This window comes from Mesocricetus auratus, unplaced genomic scaffold (genome assembly GCF_017639785.1).
Source record: "Mesocricetus auratus isolate SY011 unplaced genomic scaffold, BCM_Maur_2.0 Super-Scaffold_100003, whole genome shotgun sequence".
NCBI lineage: Eukaryota > Metazoa > Chordata > Mammalia > Rodentia > Cricetidae > Mesocricetus > Mesocricetus auratus.
In genome coordinates, this window is record NW_024429188.1 from 103,605,974 (window position 1) to 103,626,131 (window position 20,158).

General features: G+C 41.6%; 1 protein-coding gene across 1 annotated transcript; it reads left to right on the forward strand.

The window, feature by feature from the left end:
- The first annotated feature begins 1,802 nt into the window (after positions 1-1,802).
- On the forward strand, positions 1,803-15,944 carry Cd40lg (CD40 ligand). Its single transcript, XM_005084522.4, has 5 exons — positions 1,803-2,043; positions 4,137-4,268; positions 8,690-8,744; positions 11,437-11,499; positions 14,712-15,944. Exons 1-5 carry the CDS (start codon positions 1,888-1,890, stop codon positions 15,086-15,088), a joined length of 783 nt encoding a protein of 260 aa, XP_005084579.1. The 5' UTR covers positions 1,803-1,887; the 3' UTR covers positions 15,089-15,944.
- Positions 15,945-20,158: the final 4,214 nt, after the last annotated feature.

Consider the following 20,158-nt stretch of genomic DNA (forward strand, 5'->3'; position numbering starts at 1 on the left):
GCGACAAAAAGGGGAGCAGGAAGGTCTGACCAACAAACAAACACTGACTTCCTGTCCGAGGTCCTTGTAGCAATCTCCTTCTTGAGCTTGCTTGGCTAGGCCAAGTTGATCTTCACAGGGCCTTTGTAAATTGAGTATTCTAAAACTGTGTGAAGTTGGCCTGCAACACAGTCTTGAGAGCCCAACTATGATCACTTGTCTAAGAACCAAAGCCTCTGACTTGACTGATCAAAGTTTATCATTTGCTTTGAAGCCACCTCCTTAGCAGATGGAGTGAAAAACTGCTCAGGTCTGGGCCCAGGACAGGATGCAGAGGCGTGGGAGGGGAAGACAGCAGGTGCTAACTCCACAGCATGCCTAGCAGAGCAGTGTTACTATTTCCTATTTGTCTCTTAAAACAATTTTGTAGGAATCACCAAAGCAATTTTATCATAGTGTCTACATGAAGTTGGGATGTTGGAGAGGGGTTTCCACAGTTGCTTAGTTTGAAGGTTATCTGATATGACATCACAATAGCCAGTCATACATATGTAATCCTGCACACAGTGTCACAACCTGAGATCACTTGGCCATTGTTACTGGTTTTTTCCATTATATAAAGAGTTAGCAATCATTCGGAAGAATCGTTTCTTAGACTAAGAAAACCATTAAAAATAGGGATAACTGAGCCAGGTGGTAGTGGTGGCGCATGCCTTTAATCCCAGCACTCGGGAGGCAGAGGCAGGCGGATCTCTGTGGTTTGAGACCAGCCTGGTCTACATAGTGAGCTCCAGGACAGCCAGAGCTGTAGAGAAACCCTGTATCTAAAAACCAAAACCAAAATCAAAATAAAACAAACAATTAGAAGCAATAGGGGTAGCTATATATTGGATAAGATGCCTCAAAGTCTCTCATCCCCATCTTTATCCCATCTTCATCAAAACCTATGAGCTAAGGAAGGCAACTGTCCTTAGTGTAGAGTATACTGAGATCTAGAGGAGCAAAGTGATTTACTGTGGGTCTGTAGTAATTTATTGGTAAAGCAAAGACTAGAACCCAGGTTTCTCTGATGAAGCTAATTTTCGTATCCTTAGACACACAACAGCATAATGGACTATAACCGTGGAGACAGGCAATGTAGCCAAATTGGGGTAACCATTATCCTTTAACCAGTCTCCGAGTTTTGGTCTGATCTCCCCAAACACTGTAGCTAGCCTTGTCTTTCAGAAAAGGCATTATGGCATTATTTGTCTCAAATTCTCTTTCCAGCTACAATTTATTCAACAGGGAGCCCTTTTTTGCTTTGTAGCATGCAGTTTGGACGAAGAAAGCTAGCAAGTTTTCATTGAGCTTAGACATTAAAGAAACAAAGTCTCAAGAAGCAATTAACTAGTGGCACACTGGGCACGAAATCAATCCATGCTTTTCCTAACATCTGTTCCTTCCCTTTAAACCAGATTCCAGATTATATTAGTAAGACTGAAATTTAAATACGTTTACTACTAGTGGATTCATTTGTCACTTTCCTTGAAACTGGTGAACCTCAAAATTTAGACAGTGATAGGAAAATACTGCCATTGTCTCTTAAGAAGTCTGTGACATTTCAAGGCAAGAATGAATGTATGGAAGAAGAAACTTGTTTCTTCTTTACTAACAAAAGGGAAAGCCTGGAAGTGAATGATATGGGTGTAATTTTTAAAAAAGGAAAGAAAAGAAAAGAAAAAACCTTTACGTAACATTCTTGGGGGGCTGGGACAGAAGACTACGAAGCACATTTTCCAGGAAGTGTGGGTTGCGACGATTGTGCGCTCTTAACTAATCCTGAGTAAGGTGGCCACCTTGACAGTCTTCTCATGCTGCCTCTGTCACCTTCTTGGTCAGAAGACACCGTTTCACCTTTAACCCAGCATGATAGAAACATACAGCCAACCTTCTCCCCGGTCTGTGCCTGCTGGGCTGCCCGTCAGCATGAAAATTTTTATGTATTTACTTACTGTTTTCCTCATCACCCAGATGATTGGGTCAGTGCTTTATGCTGTGTATCTTCATAGAAGACTGGATAAGGTAAGGTGAACTGCAAGCTTTCATCAACTGAATTGGGGGTTTTATTGATTTGGGGACAGGTTGCTTTAAGTTCTAACCAAATGATGGAGGGTGGTAGAATTGGTATGTGAATTAATAGTCTTGTGGTATAATGCTTGTTGCCTAGACAGTGGGGTCTCACAATTATGTCTCTGACTAAGGAATCTGAGGTCAGATAGCCTGGCTTCAAATCTTAGCTTAGCTATTAAGTTCTCTGAGATTCTGAGCATGTCACTTTATATTTATATTACTCTTTCTACACTAAGGAACTAGAGATGAAAATTACACCCATGCCATAGATCAAATGAGTGTGGCCTGTAAAGCACTTAGAATACTAGTTGGCACATAGTAAGGGCCGGACCAGCAGCAGCTATAGTTATCTCCTAAATTTTTCTTCATAAACTATTTCCCCCCACAAAGACAACATTTTTTCTTTAAAAATTTAACTCAGAGCAAAGGCGCATTGATTTTGTCTGAAATTCCCCTGTTTTGGATTAGTACAGATTCGTACAATCCCCTCAATTTGCAGAGTTTTTTTAAAAATCAGAATAGTGCTATCTGTACAATTCTTCAATGTCAACTGATGTTGTAAGCTGCTCTGTGCTCCTCTGAAGTGTTTTTCACCCTTAAATGTTTGGTTATACAGTAATAAGAGAAGGCAGGGAGGTAGTAGCTATTTAGAAAAAGGTAACTTCAGGATTTACTTGGTATCCATGTATTGGCTCTCTTCCACTGAGGGACATGCCAGCTGTGTTACAAAATGCTAATCACAGGAGACTAAGAAAAAAGTAATCAGGTACCTAGCTGCTCCTAAAGTCTGGAAGTGAGAACAATGGCTGGTGAACAACTGGATGGCTGCATTTTCTCTGGGATCATCAGCTAGCCTTTCTTGAAATGAGGACTAAGTGAAGGTCATGAAGTCCCTATCAATGTAAGGAGACGTAGTGACGGGTAATGAGAGTGGAGATGATCTGCTTGACCACTCAAAGTGGATTTCACTGCTGAGCATAGAGACGGTTCTGGGTCTGACTGCTTATTCGGTGGGCTCTGTCAAATGACTGTATATAGGCCTTGAGGATGATGCGGAAATTATAACCCATGTAGACTCTATAACATTTAAGTGAACCCTTAATGACATGCAAAGCAATTGGCAAATTACACCTTATTTTCTGCTTTCTTTTTGGTTGGTTGATTTTGGATTTTTCCCCTTTTTGAGACAGAGCCTCATAATGTAGTCCAGAATAGTCTAGAACTCACCATAGACATATCAGACTGATCTTTAACTCACAGTAACTCTCCTGCCTCAGCCTAGCAACTGCAGGGATTGCAGACATGTTTGAAAGTTAAGAATTTCATCCCCCCATCTGCTCCCCCTTACCTCACTCCCAGTTTCCCCAGGTGGGCTGGGGTGAGGAGGTGAGGGGCAGCAGGAGGAGGAGTGGGAGGGAGAGTTAAGGTTAGAATATAAAATGAAACTTAAAAAATAAATAAATTATAAAAAATAAAGTTTAGAATCTACACTCGTGATATGGAATTAGTTGACAACACAAGTTAATATCATACATTTAATTACTCCAAATAAATATCTCATTAATTTTGGGGTCGAGAGACAATTTCTTTAAAAACGCAAATGCTTTCTACAAGTATTAAAGAAAGGAAAGATGTAATTATAAATCCACACTACAAATGAACTCCTTTATAAAGCCCCATATTGTGAATGTCGCCATGAAGCAGGCAAACTAGCTTAGCAGCAAACTGCTTTATAGCTGATGGGAAATATGGCAATTATAGGATATTGCTGCTGTGGTACATTGAAAAACATAGACACTTTGTGATGCAAGGTCGCTAGAATAGCTGTGATTTCTATCCAGAGCCATAGATAACATGACATCAGATTCATTGGCTTTTTGAGGCTGTTCAATGGCAAGCATCAAAGAGCAATAATCCAGCGTAATAACTTATAATACTCCCCACTTATGCTCTTCAGTGCCATGAAAGTGAATGTGTAGGCAGACATCATTAGCTGCATTCTTCTTTACTATGACATTTCTCATAAGCCTGTTATTTCAAACCAGGTAGAAGAGGAAGCAAGCCTTCGTGAGGATTTTATATTCATAAAAAAGCTCCAGCGATGCATCAAAGAAGAAGGAACCTTACCCTTGATCAACTGTAAGGACCTGAAAAGGCAGTATGAAGACCCTGTCAAGGTTAGTGACTCAGTTCCTGGTAGACTTCACTGAGAAGTATGAGTACATTTCCCAGTTGTGCAAACGGAACTTGAAAGGTTTCCAACTGGAAGCAAGGGTGGTGGTCACACCTTCAACCTCAGCACGGTAAAGTCAAAGCAGAATGATGGACTACAATGAATTCCAGGCCAGTTTGTTCTACAGAATGAGACATCAAAATGTGCTGTATATAAACACACATGTGCACATATATACATACACACACACATAGGTGGATGTGGAAATGTGTACATACAAGAAGCACAAATGCAGACCAAGTCTTAGGATAAAATGAAGAAGAAAGTTGGACATGTGCACATTACTGCAATAGAAAAGAATTTCTCTCGAGAAAATACGTACTCTCATGCATAGTGACACATGCTCATCAGTACACACATGTGACTGCCACACAGTAGTCATGCAGTACATGCAGTGCATATAATTGGAGTTCTATACTTCTGTATTGCTCCATTCAATCTTTGATATCTTACCATTGTAAAACCAGGGTCTAATCTCCATTTCTTAGGGAAAGTAGCAACGGTTGGCTGGTAACATCTTGGTAGGCCATAAGGGAAGATATTGCCTGTCATGATAGTACTAGGAACCCCTGAAGACTGATCCAGTCTTCAGTGCTTATCCAGTGATGAGAGTGATTTCAGGTACTGTGATAGCACGCTCTTCCCTTTTATTGCATGGGAAGAGGTGGTTGCCCATTCTCAGTGCGGCTCACAGTAGATCCCATGTAACACTACTCGCTCATGGAGCCATTTCATGCTAAAGATTAGAACCGTTTCAAACCATCCAGTTGTCAGCCAGTTTACTAATAATTGAATATATAAAACATGAATTTCCAGAATTTTTCGACTTATTACTGCATCACCGTCATGAGTTCAAAGGTGCACTATTTCCCTGAAACAGAACATTGAAAACTCTTCTCTGCCCATTTCCCTTCGTAACACTGATTCTAATACCTTTCGAATAATGGGAGTGTAAGATCTTATTTCATTTGTAAGTTTGTGACACAAATGGAAGTCAGAGGACAACTTGTGAGACTTGATTCTCTCCTTCCACTATGTGGGTCCTGTGGCTCCAAGTTAGATCCTCAGGCTTGGCATCTGCTGCCTTTACCCGCTGAGCCGCCTTACTGTCCTCGTAAGATCTGATTTATGAACTCAATACACATCCTCCTGTGCTGCCAACAAGGTGCAATTCAATCCATGAAGAAGATTTTAAAACCTTACTCCTAGGTCACTTACTGGGATCAGAGTACAGTTCAAATCTGCCACTGGCTTTTGAGTTCTTTATATTAAACTGGAATTTAGTTATTTAGATTTTTTGAGATAGTCTTATATAGTCTAGGCTGGTCTTGAACTTGCTATGTAGCTGAAAATTTGCACTCCTGATCCTTTTGCTTCTAACCACAGGCAGGTACCATTATGTCCAGTTTAATCTTGGTTTTATTGTTTGCATTCTCTACAATGTCTAATTGCTTTTCAGGTTAATTTTTTATTCAGCAACGTTATAATGTATCTTGTATTAATACCCGTATTCCAGAATCTAGGGTTTAGATAAAACCCTTAACACTTTATTTTCAAGATTGGCGAATTCAGGAAATGTCTTAGATTTCTTTAGTGCTTATATAGTTCTGGGTATAATACAGGGTACTGGGAGGTATTTCTAATTTTAATGTGTATAAAGTTGTATTAAAGATGATGGTTGACAATCCCAAATAACGTAATGATTATGTTTTGCTGAATAGCATTAGATAAATGATTTCATCTGTCTGTGCTCCAGTTTCTCATGTATAACATGAGGGGGATGAGACTCTTTGTAAGAATCACTTACTATGTGATCAGTCTTCAGTTTCCTTGAATGGCAGTAAAAGCTGCTTGTTGGGTTTTCCCATTTTTCCTTCTCACAGAGAGGTTTCACAGGTAATCTGCCAATTCCCTTTCTCCTCATTCAGGTCTGATGTGCAAAGCTTCCAGATTCATCTATCCAGGATAGGAGCAAGTAAAAAGAGTCAGTTCTGTTTTTATGAAAGCAAAAAAAAAAGTAGAACTTTTTAGGCATATCAGCCAAGGCCCAGTAATGTACTATATAACTGTTGGGGAAGCCCCTTGCATCTGCTGCAGCAGCTATGGAGATCCAGGCAATGCCATCTTTACCTGGAATTTTAAAACACTGAGATGCAAAATTTTCCAGTTAATTCTCTTCTATTGACTAGTCCCCTTTTAGATCACCATTTCCCTAGAGGTCTCACTCAAAAACAGTATTTGGAACTGCATAGCCCAGCAAGTCAACTATAGACTAAATCCAGATTAGATTTGCGTTTTCTCAGCTAATACTAGCGGGCTTTAGATCATGATCTGCCTGGCCCAGAGTAACCTTGAAGTCATAGGGCCTGATGGGATCCTAAAAACAATCAGATGCAATTCTCAGTTCTTAGAATTTCAGTCTTCTCTACCATCTCTGTAAAGTGGTCATTCAATTTTCATTTAAATACCAATCGTAACAAAGAGCTCATTAACTTCAGAGACAAATCTCCCAGAGCTCTCACTGTAGGAAGGAGATGGGAGTCAGAGTTCATGTTAGGGCAAGTGGAGACACCATTTTGAACAGTGTAATTGCACATTAAAATCTACTTCACTGTCTGTTTAGAATGGTCAGTCTCATGGTTATCTGTCTATCAATGTCTAAGGTGCCTCTGATGACATCGAATCATTTCCATTTCTGCTTAAAAGGTGCTATATGCATTGAGACAGAAATCATTAATCCAAGATATTTCTGAAACTTGACTTTAAAAGGCCTTTCAGTTTAAATGAAGAGTGAAGCAAAAAAAAAAAAAAAGGCTCTGGGGAGTGCGGCTGGGGGAAAGTTCACGAAAAGGCAAGACTGGGTGCATAAAAGACAAACTTTGCTGACTTCATGTTTTTCATCTGGGCCAGGCCCCAACACCACTGCAACCACCTAGCCCAAAAGTAGTATCTTAACTTCAATCATCACACAGCAGTGTTTGAAAAGACACCAAACAGTCATTTGTTTACTTGTTAGCTCACAAACATTTTCCTGTTGTGGCACTGTCACAGTGCCCCATCGCACCTCAAATGGAAAGTTGGTCTATGTAGCCCATGTGAACATCTGTGTAGCCGATGTGAACGTTTTGAGGCTCAGATTCCACTTTGGGACTCCAAGCCTTATGCCCTCACGTATGACAGCCAAGCTGAGTGTACCGCCAAAATAGTTGAGAGGAACAACACAAATGCCTTCCGGGGGTGATGAGTGTGAAGATATGAGGTTCCAAGAATGTCAAGGAGTACATGACTATCAGATGTGGGAGCACTACTGTTTTCTTTTCTCTTTTCTCTCTTGTTCAGAATAGAGTGATGAAACAGACTGAGCCAGGTCTTAATGTGCTTCATTCAATCCTCAGGCCCTTTGGATAACCTCATACTTGCCAGGCCTTTCATTCGGTCTCCTTAAAATGGCGGCTAGAGCCGTTATCATCTCTCAATCTACATAGAAGGAAGTCTGGGTTAGCTTCCTTAAGTCAGGCTAGCATTCTTTCACCTTATAAGTAAAAGAAATCTTTAAGTGTTGCATTTAGCTAGTCATTGTGGTCCATGCCTGCAGTCAGCATTTAGGAGGTAGAGGCAATAGGCTCAGGAATTCAAGGTCACTCCCAGCTTTGTAACAAGTCCAAGGTTAGCCTAGGCTACCTATTAACCTGTCATAAAAACAAAACAATGTGCATAGAATTTTCTAAAACATAAATAAAATCTTAAAAGAGAAACAAGAATCTATGTGTTTTGAACACTATCACCAGCATTAGAAGATGGTCTATACTTGCTGAATGTTGATTACTCTAAATAAGTACAGACCACGTAGGGTAGCTATCCACAAAAGCACATTCAAAGATAAAAATCTGTATTTCTCTCCCATGATCATATTCAAATATTTTCCTGTGAGGTTTCAAAGCAACGTTATTTGAACAGACCCACACTCTGCATTGTGTTTGATTCTATTCCATGTGCCAGTTCCCAGTGCTGAATTATTGCCCCCTTCAGCATTATTTATCAATAGCTGTCAAAGGCAGGGAGGTCAGGGTCATAGAAAGGGTCAGAATCACAACCTCTGGTCTGGGGAGAGCACTGTAATGGAGATAATAAGGCCTGGATTTTGCTTCCAAGATCTCCCCTGAGTTTTCTGGGCTGTCAGCTCATCTGTCAGAGCCAGGAACTCCCAATTGCTACGATGGAATTAACGACAGCATCTTAGTCTATATTATAATCCTCACCAGGCGCGGACAACACAGTACTGACAGTTGCCAAATGAATGAGACCCTGCAAACCCCTAAAGTAGATCTTCTGTCAACTGATCTTTTGCCATGATTCTACTTTTAGGATATAAGGCTAAACACGGAAGAGAAAAAAGAAAACAGCTATGAAATGCAAAAAGGTATGTTGCTATTTACCTATTTCTACAAGTTCTTAAAGGGTAAAAAGGAGTTTTAGGTTGACCACATGAAACAGAGAACATTTGGCCCTGGGAATAAAAGACATTTGTCAAATAGGTACCCTCTCAGGCCTCAGTGATACAGAAAGGCTTTTATGTCCACACTGATGAGGATGTGCTCCTGTAATGTTGGTAATACCAATACCTATATCCAAGGAATCACATAATCTGACTCCACCTTCGGAGTACCAGATGACAAGAAAGTCTTCATTTGGTAAAAATAAAATGGCATTCATCATTTAATGATAAGTATTTTATGAGAGGATAGTACCCAGTGGGTCTCTGGCATCAATGGACACAATACTACATTCCAATCTTTGCCCTGTTCTTGACGTGAGAGTGTCCTGGACATCTAGGGGTCAGGAAGGGGCCTTGATGGCTCTCAAACCCAATATATTCCTGAGAATATAAATTCCCTTAAAAGCATCACTGAACAAATGACCTCTGCTCAGACATGTCTAGAGATAGGACACTTTACACTTAATAAGACAACTTGAGCTATCTTTGAACAACTCTAATTATTAATTATATATATATATGTATATATATACATATATATATATATATATATATATATGGTCAACATCTGTTCAAAAAAGTCTTACGTCGAATTCCTGGAATGTCTACTTACTCGACACATTTCTGTTCTTTAAAGCTATACTAAACAAAGAATAAATACTTCCTTATATGGCAGCTGTCTGGTTACTGAAGACAGCAACCATGACCCCGAGTTTCCATTGAACTTTCTCTTATTTATGCTAAAAATGTCCAGCATCTTTCACTATTCCCTTTATGATCCTTTCCAGGCTCTTTCCTTTCCTAGTTATTTCCTCTTCTGAGCACAACTCTCTCCAGTTCCTTTTAGAATATAGCACCCCCAAACCAGTGATATGTGGAGTTACGTTAGTAGAAAAGGGGAAGGGGAGCTGTTGCAGACGCTATTACATTACAAAGTTATTTAACACAATGCTGCAGCTACACAAATCTAATGCACAAGAAGAAATGCATACATATAAAGGTATAGATACAATTTTCATAGGTGAGGGGAGTGTTCCGAACCTGTCTCAGCCACTGGTCTGATACCCAAGGCTCATCTGATTCCCCTGAAGCTTTCACCCTCACAGTGACTATGAGACATGTTCAGTGATGCCATGTTATCTGCTAATTTCAGTGAGCTTTTAAGGAAAAGTCCCTGTGAATGTTGGTCTTTCATGTCATGCATAGTTTTGTCATCAAAAAATCCTTCATAATATACCTACAATGTTCTCAACATCAGGCTTATAACTGGAAAGAAAGCACCTACAGGTTCTATACAAACACTTTTAATTGGAAAGCAAGACTCTTACAAGAGAAAGAGAGCTCAATTTGATAGTCTGGATAGTCACTTGACCAAATCAGACACAATAATCACATTACTAGCTCAGTGCTCAACCACAGCTTTGCTGTCCCTTACCACTCCAGTGAATGACAGTTGCTCTTGCTTTTGCAAGATTCAAGACAGATTTAAAGAAGACAAATGTTGTAGCCTGTGTCCATCTGTGTTAAGTGGAATTGAGTATTGAATATCAGAGAAAAGGATCAATGGAAATAGCCAATATAGTTTTTAATGCATTAGAAGCCACCTTTTCCTTCTATGGGAAGGATTACTGGACCAGTTTTCCTTCCTTTAAGGTAATATATACAGTTATATAACTGGACCCATTAATTCCATGAACATTTGTACATTTTAAATTTTTTATTTAAATTAGAAACAAGATTGCTTTGCATGACAATACCAGATCCCTCTCCCTCCCCTTCTCCCCCGCCCCCCATCAAGTCTCCCAAACCCCTACCCAATCCCCACTCCTCTCCCCTGGGAGACTGAGGCCCTCCATGGGGGATCTCCTGAGTCTGTCATTTCATCCAAGGCAGGGCCTAGGTCCTCCCCCAGGAGTCCAGGCTGAGAGAGCATCCCTCATTGTGGGATGGGCACCCAAAATCCATTTGTATGCCAGGAATAAATACTGATCTACTACCCAAGGCCCCATAGATTGCCGAGGCCACCTCACTGACACCCACATTCAGGGGGTCTGGATCAGTCCTGTGCTGGCCTCTCAGCCACCAGTCTGGGGTCCAAGAGTTCCTCCTTGTTCAGGTCAGCTGTCTCTGTGGGTTTCACCAGCCTAGTCTTGACCCCTTTGCTCATCACTCCTCCCTCTCTGCCACTGGGTTCCAGTTGTTCAGTCCAGTGTTTAGCTGTGGGTGTCTGCCTCTGCTTCTATCAGCTACTGGATGTAGGTTCTAGGATGGCATATAAAGTAGTCGTCAAACTCATTATCAGGGAAGGACAGTTAAGGTAGCCTCTCCACTATTGCTTAGTTTGCCAGTTGGTGTCATCCTTGTAGATCTCTGGAAATCTCACTAGTGCCAGAACTCTCCTCAAACCTACAATGACTCCCTCTATTATGGTATCTTTCATCCTGCTCTCCTCTATTCTTCCCCTGACTCAACCTTCCTACTCCCCAATGTCCTCCTCTCCCCTCCTCTTCTCCCCCTGTCTTTTTCCCAGGTCCCTCTCCCCTCCCCTTCCCCATGCTCCCAATCTGGCAGTTGTACATTTCGTAGGCCTGACAGTATGCTTTTGGTTTCATTTTAGGTGATGAGGATCCTCAAATTGCAGTACATGTTGTAAGTGAGGCCAACCGTAAAACAGCATCTGGTAAGTCCCATAGCATCTGAGTGAAAACCACCCAAGTGTATGAGTATGTGTGTGTGTGTGTGTGTATTGGCTGGGTGGGGGGTGTACTTTGGCGTAATCATTAGGCACTTCTCTTCCTCCAGGGACAAATTTACAAACCTACCCATATAACTTTCAAACCCTGTCCTTTGTTATCAAAGTCAGCTCAAATGCACAGCTGGGACTTAGAACGACAAAAGGAGGTGGGAAAGAGTCCCGATGTTCTCATTATGGTTTTGCTCAGTGGCTGATTCTAAATGATGAATGGCTGGGTAGAGGAACCATTATTTTGCAAGCATAAAAAGAGATGGCAGGTAGTGGCCTCCTCACTGGGAACATCTTTCCTCCTAAGACTTCTTCACTGTACATAAATGGGTCTCAGGAGGTCTTTTTGTCATCTGTCAATCCCTGTATGATTAACCCCAGCCTCAGTGGGCTGACCTCAGGAAAATAAAAGGTAAAATCATTTTGTAATGATCAATAGGCACCAAGATGTTAGATTTTTCAATGAAGTAACAACAGATGGCATAGCGTGATCTTTTCAACACAGAATGCTTTTATTTCCACATATATCCTACCATCATCCTAGTCCTTATTTTTCCCCAAATCTCTACCTTGTGATAGCTGATGCTGTAGAATGTGTCACATTTGTAGATGGATGGAAACATGTATGTTAGCATAAAACTCCCCATGTAGACAAAGGCATGGGCATCAGAACAGCACTTGAAAGCTTCAGCAGAGTGCTCTACAGTGGAGTTCTAAGTCGTGTGTGTGTGTGTGTGTGTGTGTGTGTGTGTGTGTGTGTGTGTGTGTGTGTGTGTGTGTGTGAGCATAGACATACGAGTCCTGGTTAGGGAGTTCGTGAACACTGGGGTTCAAGAGCCATGAACCACGTACTGATTGACTTTTAGACAAATCCCATTCATTCTGTGGTAGTTTTCTTTCTCACATACTTCAGAGTACTTTTAAATACCAAATCAACTAGTGTGGGAGAAGAGGTACATTATTAAGCTATGCTATACCTAAGTAAGGTGCCAATACTCAGCTTATTTCACTGTGATATCCAGAGAGTCCTTCATGAAGACCAGTTGTTCCAATAATATTTATTAATTTTGTCATATAACATTCTCTACAAATATGCTTATGAGAAAACACCACAATTATGGCTGTGGCCAGGGAAGCCACTCACATGATATATTCACTTTTGCATTAGATTACAGCAACAGAGAAACCGCTTAGAATCGCTTCCTAATGATCTTTGTCAAGTTGTACCTAGATATTTTGGTACTTGGATATATTTAGTAGAATTTTGAATTTTTCAAAAGGCCTAGAATTAGCCCTGCCTGTGAAATATCTCACAGTCTATATCACAGTACATCTGCACAGGGCAAAGTAGGAAAGATAGTATAGTACACTGTAGTTCCAAATTTCTCATTCTTTCCTGGACATGATGCTACAAACTTGACCTACATGCCCTAGTAAGAACTTAAGGGAAGTAAAGAATTAACAAAGGGAAAAAGTAGGGCCTAATGGCACACATCTGTAATCTCAGTGTTTAGGGATGGGAGCAAAAACGATTAGATGTTTAAAAATCATGCTAGCCTACAAAGCAAACTGCAGGCCAAAACCTGGGCTACAGGAGACAGAGGCAGGTACCTATGAGTCCTATGTTAGCCTGGTCTGCATAGCAAGTTGCAGGCCAGTGAAGGATATGTAGTGAGACACTATCTCAGAAAAGAAATAAATGTAAGGGGGGACCCAATTCATTAAACAGAAGGGAGTCTTCTCCTTTTTTCTGAGTCAAATCACACAAAACTGAAAACACCATAAAACAAACATCCTTTATGGAGAATTTTGGGTGTGGTGAGATGCCTTCTTATGCAAAAGAAGTCTGAACAAGAAGTATCTTATGCACTAGTTGATAAAAGGCCACCAAATAAATTATTTGGAAAATCTCAAGAAAGAAATATACCACTAATTTTACTTGCCCCCACCTCCCACTCCTATCAAACCTAGCTTTCTGTGGAATCTGAGATTTTAAATCATGTACACACGTGGCTTTGAACCCACTCAACATCGCAGCAGAGAAAATGGCACATTGTTGGTGGGGACTCTGCTGTAGCCACAAGAATATGGGTACTTTCATGTTGGTGGCACCCACTACAAGGAGAGATCAAAACACAGTTAAATGAGCACATGGTTTATTTTCATACTTCCTTGCCTATTTTAGGCTTGGTCGTGGGAGGCAGGTCAGGTCTGCACCAGCATAAGGTAGGAGGAAGAAATAGGGTCTTGTCTCTGAGCTGTTGCTTACCTAGGTAGACTGACAACTCTGTAGAATTCACGATAAGCTAAATATTCACACATTCATTAGCACGAATTTTATGCCATGCATAATTCTGAAAACATTTGCACTTCATTTTCAAACCATTTATTCATACGTTCATCAATGCATGTTTACGTATGTGTGTCTGTGTGAATGCACACTTAAGTGAAGGGTAGTGGGAGGACACAGAGATCAGAAGAGGGCACCCTTTCCCATCACTCTCCACCTATTCTCCAGAAGCAGGGGCTTTCTTTGAACTTGGGACTCATGTTTTCTCATAGACACCAACATGTCCCCGTCATCTTCTCTTACACTCCACCTCTCCAGTGCCTTTTGTGTTGCTGTTTTGAGACAGGGTCTCACTTAATCTAGGTGGATTTCAAAGTCATTCATTATGTGGCCAAAGATGCCATTGACCTTGAACTCAAGATTCCCCAACTTAGTGTCTGGGAATTCTAGGTGCACATCACCATGTCTGGCTGATCATTTGCACTTTCTTAAACTTAAGGGCAAATTGGTTCAGAGAACTCTAAAGAGAGAAAACTTGCTGTTACCTGCTACTTTATTTAACTTTTCCAAGTCTCTGAACTATGCTTTCATATTGTCCCTATTCTGTTGCCAAGGAACTTAGGCTTGGGGAGATCAAGTGACTTGTCCAAGCTTGAAGAAAACCCAGGTTGTAAGCTGACACTAACTATGAAGCCCGTGTAAACATAGTGTCTATAATTCCCCATGCTTTTGTTGTCCATAAGGTGCCTTGAGAATTTATTCTCACATAAAGTCAACATCCAACCTTAAACATTATTCCTGTTAGAATATGTGCAATGCTATGCTTATGCTCACCAAGATTTCCCCCTCTTTGTTACAGTTTTACAGTGGGCCAAGAAAGGATATTATACCATGAAAAACAACTTGGTAATGCTCGAAAGTGGGAAACAGTTGACTATTAAAAGACAAGGACTCTATTATGTCTACACCCAAGTCACCTTCTGTTCTAATCAGGAACCTTCAAGTAAAGATCCATTTTTAGTCAGCCTCTGTCTGAAGTCCACTAGTGGATCTGAGAGAATCTTACTCAGGGCGGCAAACACCCATAGTTCCTCCAAGCCCTGCGGCCAACAGTCTGTTCACTTGGGAGGAGTATTTGAATTACAAGAAGATTCTTCTTTGTTTGTCAACGTGACTGATGCCAGCCAGGTGATCCACGGAATCGGCTTCACATCTTTCGGCTTACTCAAACTCTGAACAGTGTGCTGTCCTAGGCTGCAGCGGGGCTGATGCTGGCAGTCTTTCCCATACAGCAAATCGTTAGGACCTGCCCCCTGTTGAACTGCCTATTTATAACCCTTGGACCCTCCTTACGGAGAACTATTTATTATGTACCCCAAGGCACATAGAGCTGAAAGAAGAGAATTCCAGGGCAGGCAAAATCCTAACGGATCCTGCTCCCTAAGAGCTTATCATCAAAAACAGCAACTCTACTGATGCATCCAACCAGAGAGCCCTCGGAAAAGACAAAACCATAATGCACAGATGACAGAGCTCGGATGAAACAGTAGATAATTGACCAAGCCCAGTTGTGTTGCTTTATGAGTGTGTCTTTCAGTGGATAGTGCACTTGACTTACCAGGAAAGATGCAGAAGGGCAACTGTGAGCCTTAGCTCACAATCTGTTATGGTTGACTTGGGGTCTCTGTGGCCCCCCTAGATCAGTTTCTAAAGTCTCCCAGGGAGAACTGAGAAACTCTGCCTCTACCTTCCCCCCAATACCCAACACTCAGTATTTCAATCTCTCCAATCTCTCTCTGTGTGTCTCTCTCTGTCTCTGTCTCTCTTCGATACACACACACACACACACACACACACACACACACACAGAGTCATGCTGTTGCTGACTGATTCTCTTATTATCTTGCCTGTCCCTGTCCACAGCGCTGTCAGGGCAGTGTAGACAGCAGCTCCTGGCCTGCCCATTCCTCCTTGTGTAACGACTGTATTTAAAGGAATCTGGTGTAGCTCCCTGCAGTCTCCATTGTTCCTGTAGTGAACTTAATGATTATGTTATTATTTATTTTTGAATAATAAAGAGCCTTTACCATTATTGTTGTTGTTTAGTACTTATAGCTCTCAATCAGGTCGGGGAGGAGGAAGGAAGTATTTGGAGGAACTTTTGCCAACTTATTTTGCTGTTACCATAAACTTAGTTCTCAAGATGGGCACACAGCAAGCTATCTCAGTGACAGTATACTCTCTGCAAGTGTGCCATAGTCTTTGATAGATGACATGGAGGCCTGGTCGGTGGACAGCACTCTGGGTACCTACTTCCTACTTGGTCTGTGAAGGTTGCAAGAGATTGACGTTTTAAAAATTGATCACAGCTATTAGAGACTGGAGAGAGAGCCTTAAATGAGAAGCAGTAGCAAATCTTTTTTTCTTTTTTTAAATTTAAATTAGAAACATGCATACTTCAAATGTCAATCCCAGCTCCCCCCTTCTCCCTCCACCAGTCCCCCCCCACCCCCACCCCCAGCCCAATCCCCACATCATTCCCCAGGGAGGCTGAGCCCTCCCTGGGGGATCTCCAGAGTCTGCCATTTCATTCAGGGCAGGATTTAGGCCCTTCCCCATGTGTCCAGGCTGAGAGAGTATCCCTCCATGTAGAGTGGGCTTCCAAAGTTTATTCGTATGCCATGGTGAACACTAATCAACTACCCAAGGCCCCAGAGATTTCTGAGGCCTCCTCACTTACACTACATTCATAGAGTCTGGATCAGTCCCCTGTTAGCCTCATCCATCAGTCTGGGTTCAAGAGCTCCCCCTTGTCCAGTCAGCTGTCTTTGTGGGTTTCACCAGCAGGAAGGTTGAGTTGGGGTAAGAATAGACAAGACCAGGTTGAGAGATACCATTATAGTAGGAATCATTATAGCTTTGAGGAGAGAGCTAACACTAGTGAGATTTCCAGAGATCTACAAGGATAACACCAACTGGAAAACTAAGTAATAGCTGAGAGACTACATTAATAGCCACTACCTGATGATAAGGTTGATGACTTCCTTATATGACATCCTAGAACCTTCATGCAATGGTTGATGAAAGCAGAGGTATACAAACCACAGCTAAACACTGAACTGACCCCCTGGAACCCAGTTGCAGAGATGGAGGAGTGATGAACAAAGGAGTAGCAAATCTTTTTAACAACTGTTTAGGTGGCTCCACTCTTATCAAGAAGAAATGGAGCTGCAGCATAGTGAGGGTGGTCATTGGCCCTAGACCCTTCCCACTGAAGCCAATAGAGTCATTTCTTGCAACTGCCAACTGTGGTGTAATAAATAAGGGTGGAAGAAACTCAGTTTAAGTGGGGGAATGTTTTGCTTAACAGGAACACATTCATCAAAAGATACTACTGCAGAAATGAAGAGGGGGAGGAGAAAATGTCTTTCCTCGTGCCCTTGCTCTTCAATAGTGTGAATAACATAGTTGTATCTTGGCTGGAGTTCTTGCGTTATGAAAATCCAGTATAAAGCTGAAACCATGCAGAGACAGACTTGTATGTCTGCATAAACCCCCAACAAGAGACCTTTGATATGAACACGTGTGATGTCTGTGGCTTTAGGAACTCACTAGAAGTTATGTGCACTGTGCGTTTCTGCCCTTCAGGAGCAAAGATCCTTCTACTATATTAACTTCTGATGGGGGTCAAGGTGGCTTTCTTGTAGAGTGCTTTTCTGGCAAGTGCGAGGCCCTAGAGTCCATGTAAAGTACTGCAAAAGGGGAAAAAAAGCATCAACGGACAAACCTCTACACAAAAGGTTTGAAGGATGTGAGGCAGCAGCCATGGCAACCTAGTAGACAGTGGCCATGATGTTATTACACTGTGGGCCTTAGGAAAGCCAGAATCCTAAGCCTTTTAAGGAAGGCATTGGCTCAGTCAAGAGAGAGAATAACAAAACATACAACGTAATTCTCTCTTCCTTATGGCAGCTGAATGCCCATGTTGAGGAATTAAGCTTCCTTATGCATTTTGTCTGAGTTAGACAGTGGGGATGGTGTGGGCAAGAGACATCACTGCTTTAGTAAAGCTTGTCACCTGGATAGATTTATTTTATTTTCACTTTACTTTTTATACATTTTAACTAAAATGTAATTACGTCACTTTCTCCCTTTCCTTTCCTACCTACAGCCCCCTCCCTCCAATTCCTGCCATGTCCTCCATTCCAAAATGATAGTCTCTTTTTATTTGATTATTAGTGTTGCATATATATAAATTTATAAGTATGCACAAGTACATAACTATAACCCAGAGTCCATTTTTGTTGTTTATGGGCAGATGGTTTCAGGGCTGACTACTTTGTATCTCCTAGAAATGACTGTACAAACAAGACCAGAACACCCAGGAAGATTTTAAAGAATAATCTTCATAGCCACATGTTCTCTGAATTTAAATATTACCCGGCATTTTAGCCTACCTTCTTGTTCTTTGGGAGCCAGCCATTATCTTCCAAACTATTTCTACCTCTAGTAAAAAATATTTTTCAAAAAAGCAGGGCAGGATGGAGATGTACAACCGAGATATGGTTTTGGGGAAAGGAAGGAGGATTCCAGCAAATTTGCGGCCAATCTGGTTTACATAGTGAGAACCAGGCTAGCCAGGGCTGCACACTGAAGCTCTTTCTTTAAATTAATTAATTAGTTAAATGTTTGTAACCAGAAGTGATATCATTGATATAAATCACTGCATTTTTTTGTTCAAGATGGAAAAGGAAGTGGATGGGGAAGAGGGTAGATGGGAGTTGGGGGGAGAGGAAGGGAATGGGAGAAGAGGAGAGAGGGGAAACTGTGGTGAGTATGTAAAATAAATGAAAAAAAGCTAATTAAATAAAATTAAAAATTTAAAAAGCACTGCATTTTCCTGGCTCCCTCCTCTTTTCCTCTAGTCTCTACTGCCCTCTAGATGCTGCTTTCCACAGCTCCATCCTGGAACTTTTTTTCTAAAGCTTCACCCCAAGTAGCCAAAGGCGATCAGCCTCTCACCTCGTTTCCTCAAGGTACCCTTTCTCTTTCCAAAGTCTTTAAGTGCAGCCCTTCACTTCACCTAGATGCCACAGGCTTTCTCTGCTAGATTCACGCTTTTAATAATCACCTACATGTTACTGGTGGAATCCTGGTGGGATGCGGGTGTATGGGGTTTTGATTTGCTTGTTTTGGCTATACTTTTGAGACATGCCTCACTCTGTAGCCCAGGCTGGCCTAGACCTCAGTGTGTATTCCTTGCTGGGATCAAATCTCTGAAGATCCTCCTGCCTCCAATTCTCATCCTCCTGAGATGGCAGGAGTGAGGCACTTTGCTCAGGTAATAGCTTGAGGAATTTCCCTGCATCTCAGCAGTGGGCTCAGGCCCTTAGATCTAATGCATACAGATGGAACTCCTGAGCTTGTTACTTGTATGATGGCCTCTTCTTTCAGTGCTGCTCATTCCACGGAACGCCATCTTCCTCTACCCTGTTTAACAAACGAGAAACCTGACTTGACCAAGGATCCTTCTGCCTCCACCTCCCAGGTGTTGAGATTACAAGCCTATGCCACCATGCCTGGTTCGTTCAGTACTAGGGGTTAAACCCAAGGCTTCCTGCTTGCTAAGTAAGCCGTCTACCAACTGAGTCACAACATTAGCCCATAGTGTTGGCTTTATAAACATATTACTTCTGCATTCCATGGAATGGTGGGGCAGGGGTAATTGAAACATTCAATGATTTTTTCTAAATAAACAAAGTATAAATATTGCTGTTTTTGCTATCAAATAGGAAGCAAGTAACCACAAAATGCAAATGTGTGCTGTGACACTTTCAGCACAGGAGCACCCCACTTACAGAGAAGCAGCTTTTCTTTCAGGCCACCAACCAGCTCCCAAATCACAACACAGAGACTTGTTCTTAGTTATAAATGCTTGTCATAAATTAGGCTAATTTCTGGCTAGTTTTTTCTTTTCTTTTTTTCTTTTTGGTTTTATGAAACAGGATTTCTCTGCATTGTTTTGGAGGCTGTCCGATCCAGCCCGGCCTCGAACTCACAGAGATCTGCCTGCCTCTGCCTCCCGAGTGCTGGGATTAAAGGCATGCGCCACCACCGCCCAGCTTCTGGCTAATTTTATAAACTTAACCTCTTTCTCTTTGTTTACCTTTTGCCTCTGGGCTTATTACCTTTCTTACAGCTGTATATCTTACTTTCAAGGCTTCTTGATGTCTGGCTGGCTAGCAGCTAGCTGCCCAGCTTCTTGCCCTGGGATATTCACCCCTTCTCTCCTCCTTCTTCTCTTGT

Coding starts and splice junctions, on each gene's coding strand:
- Cd40lg (XM_005084522.4), top strand. CDS start 1,888: ATGATAGAAACATACAGCCAACCTTCTCCCCGGTCTGTGCCTGCTGGG. Junction 4,269..8,689: donor AGTATGAAGACCCTGTCAAG/GTTAGTGACTCA, acceptor TTCTACTTTTAG/GATATAAGGCTAAACACGGA. Junction 8,745..11,436: donor CAGCTATGAAATGCAAAAAG/GTATGTTGCTAT, acceptor GTTTCATTTTAG/GTGATGAGGATCCTCAAATT.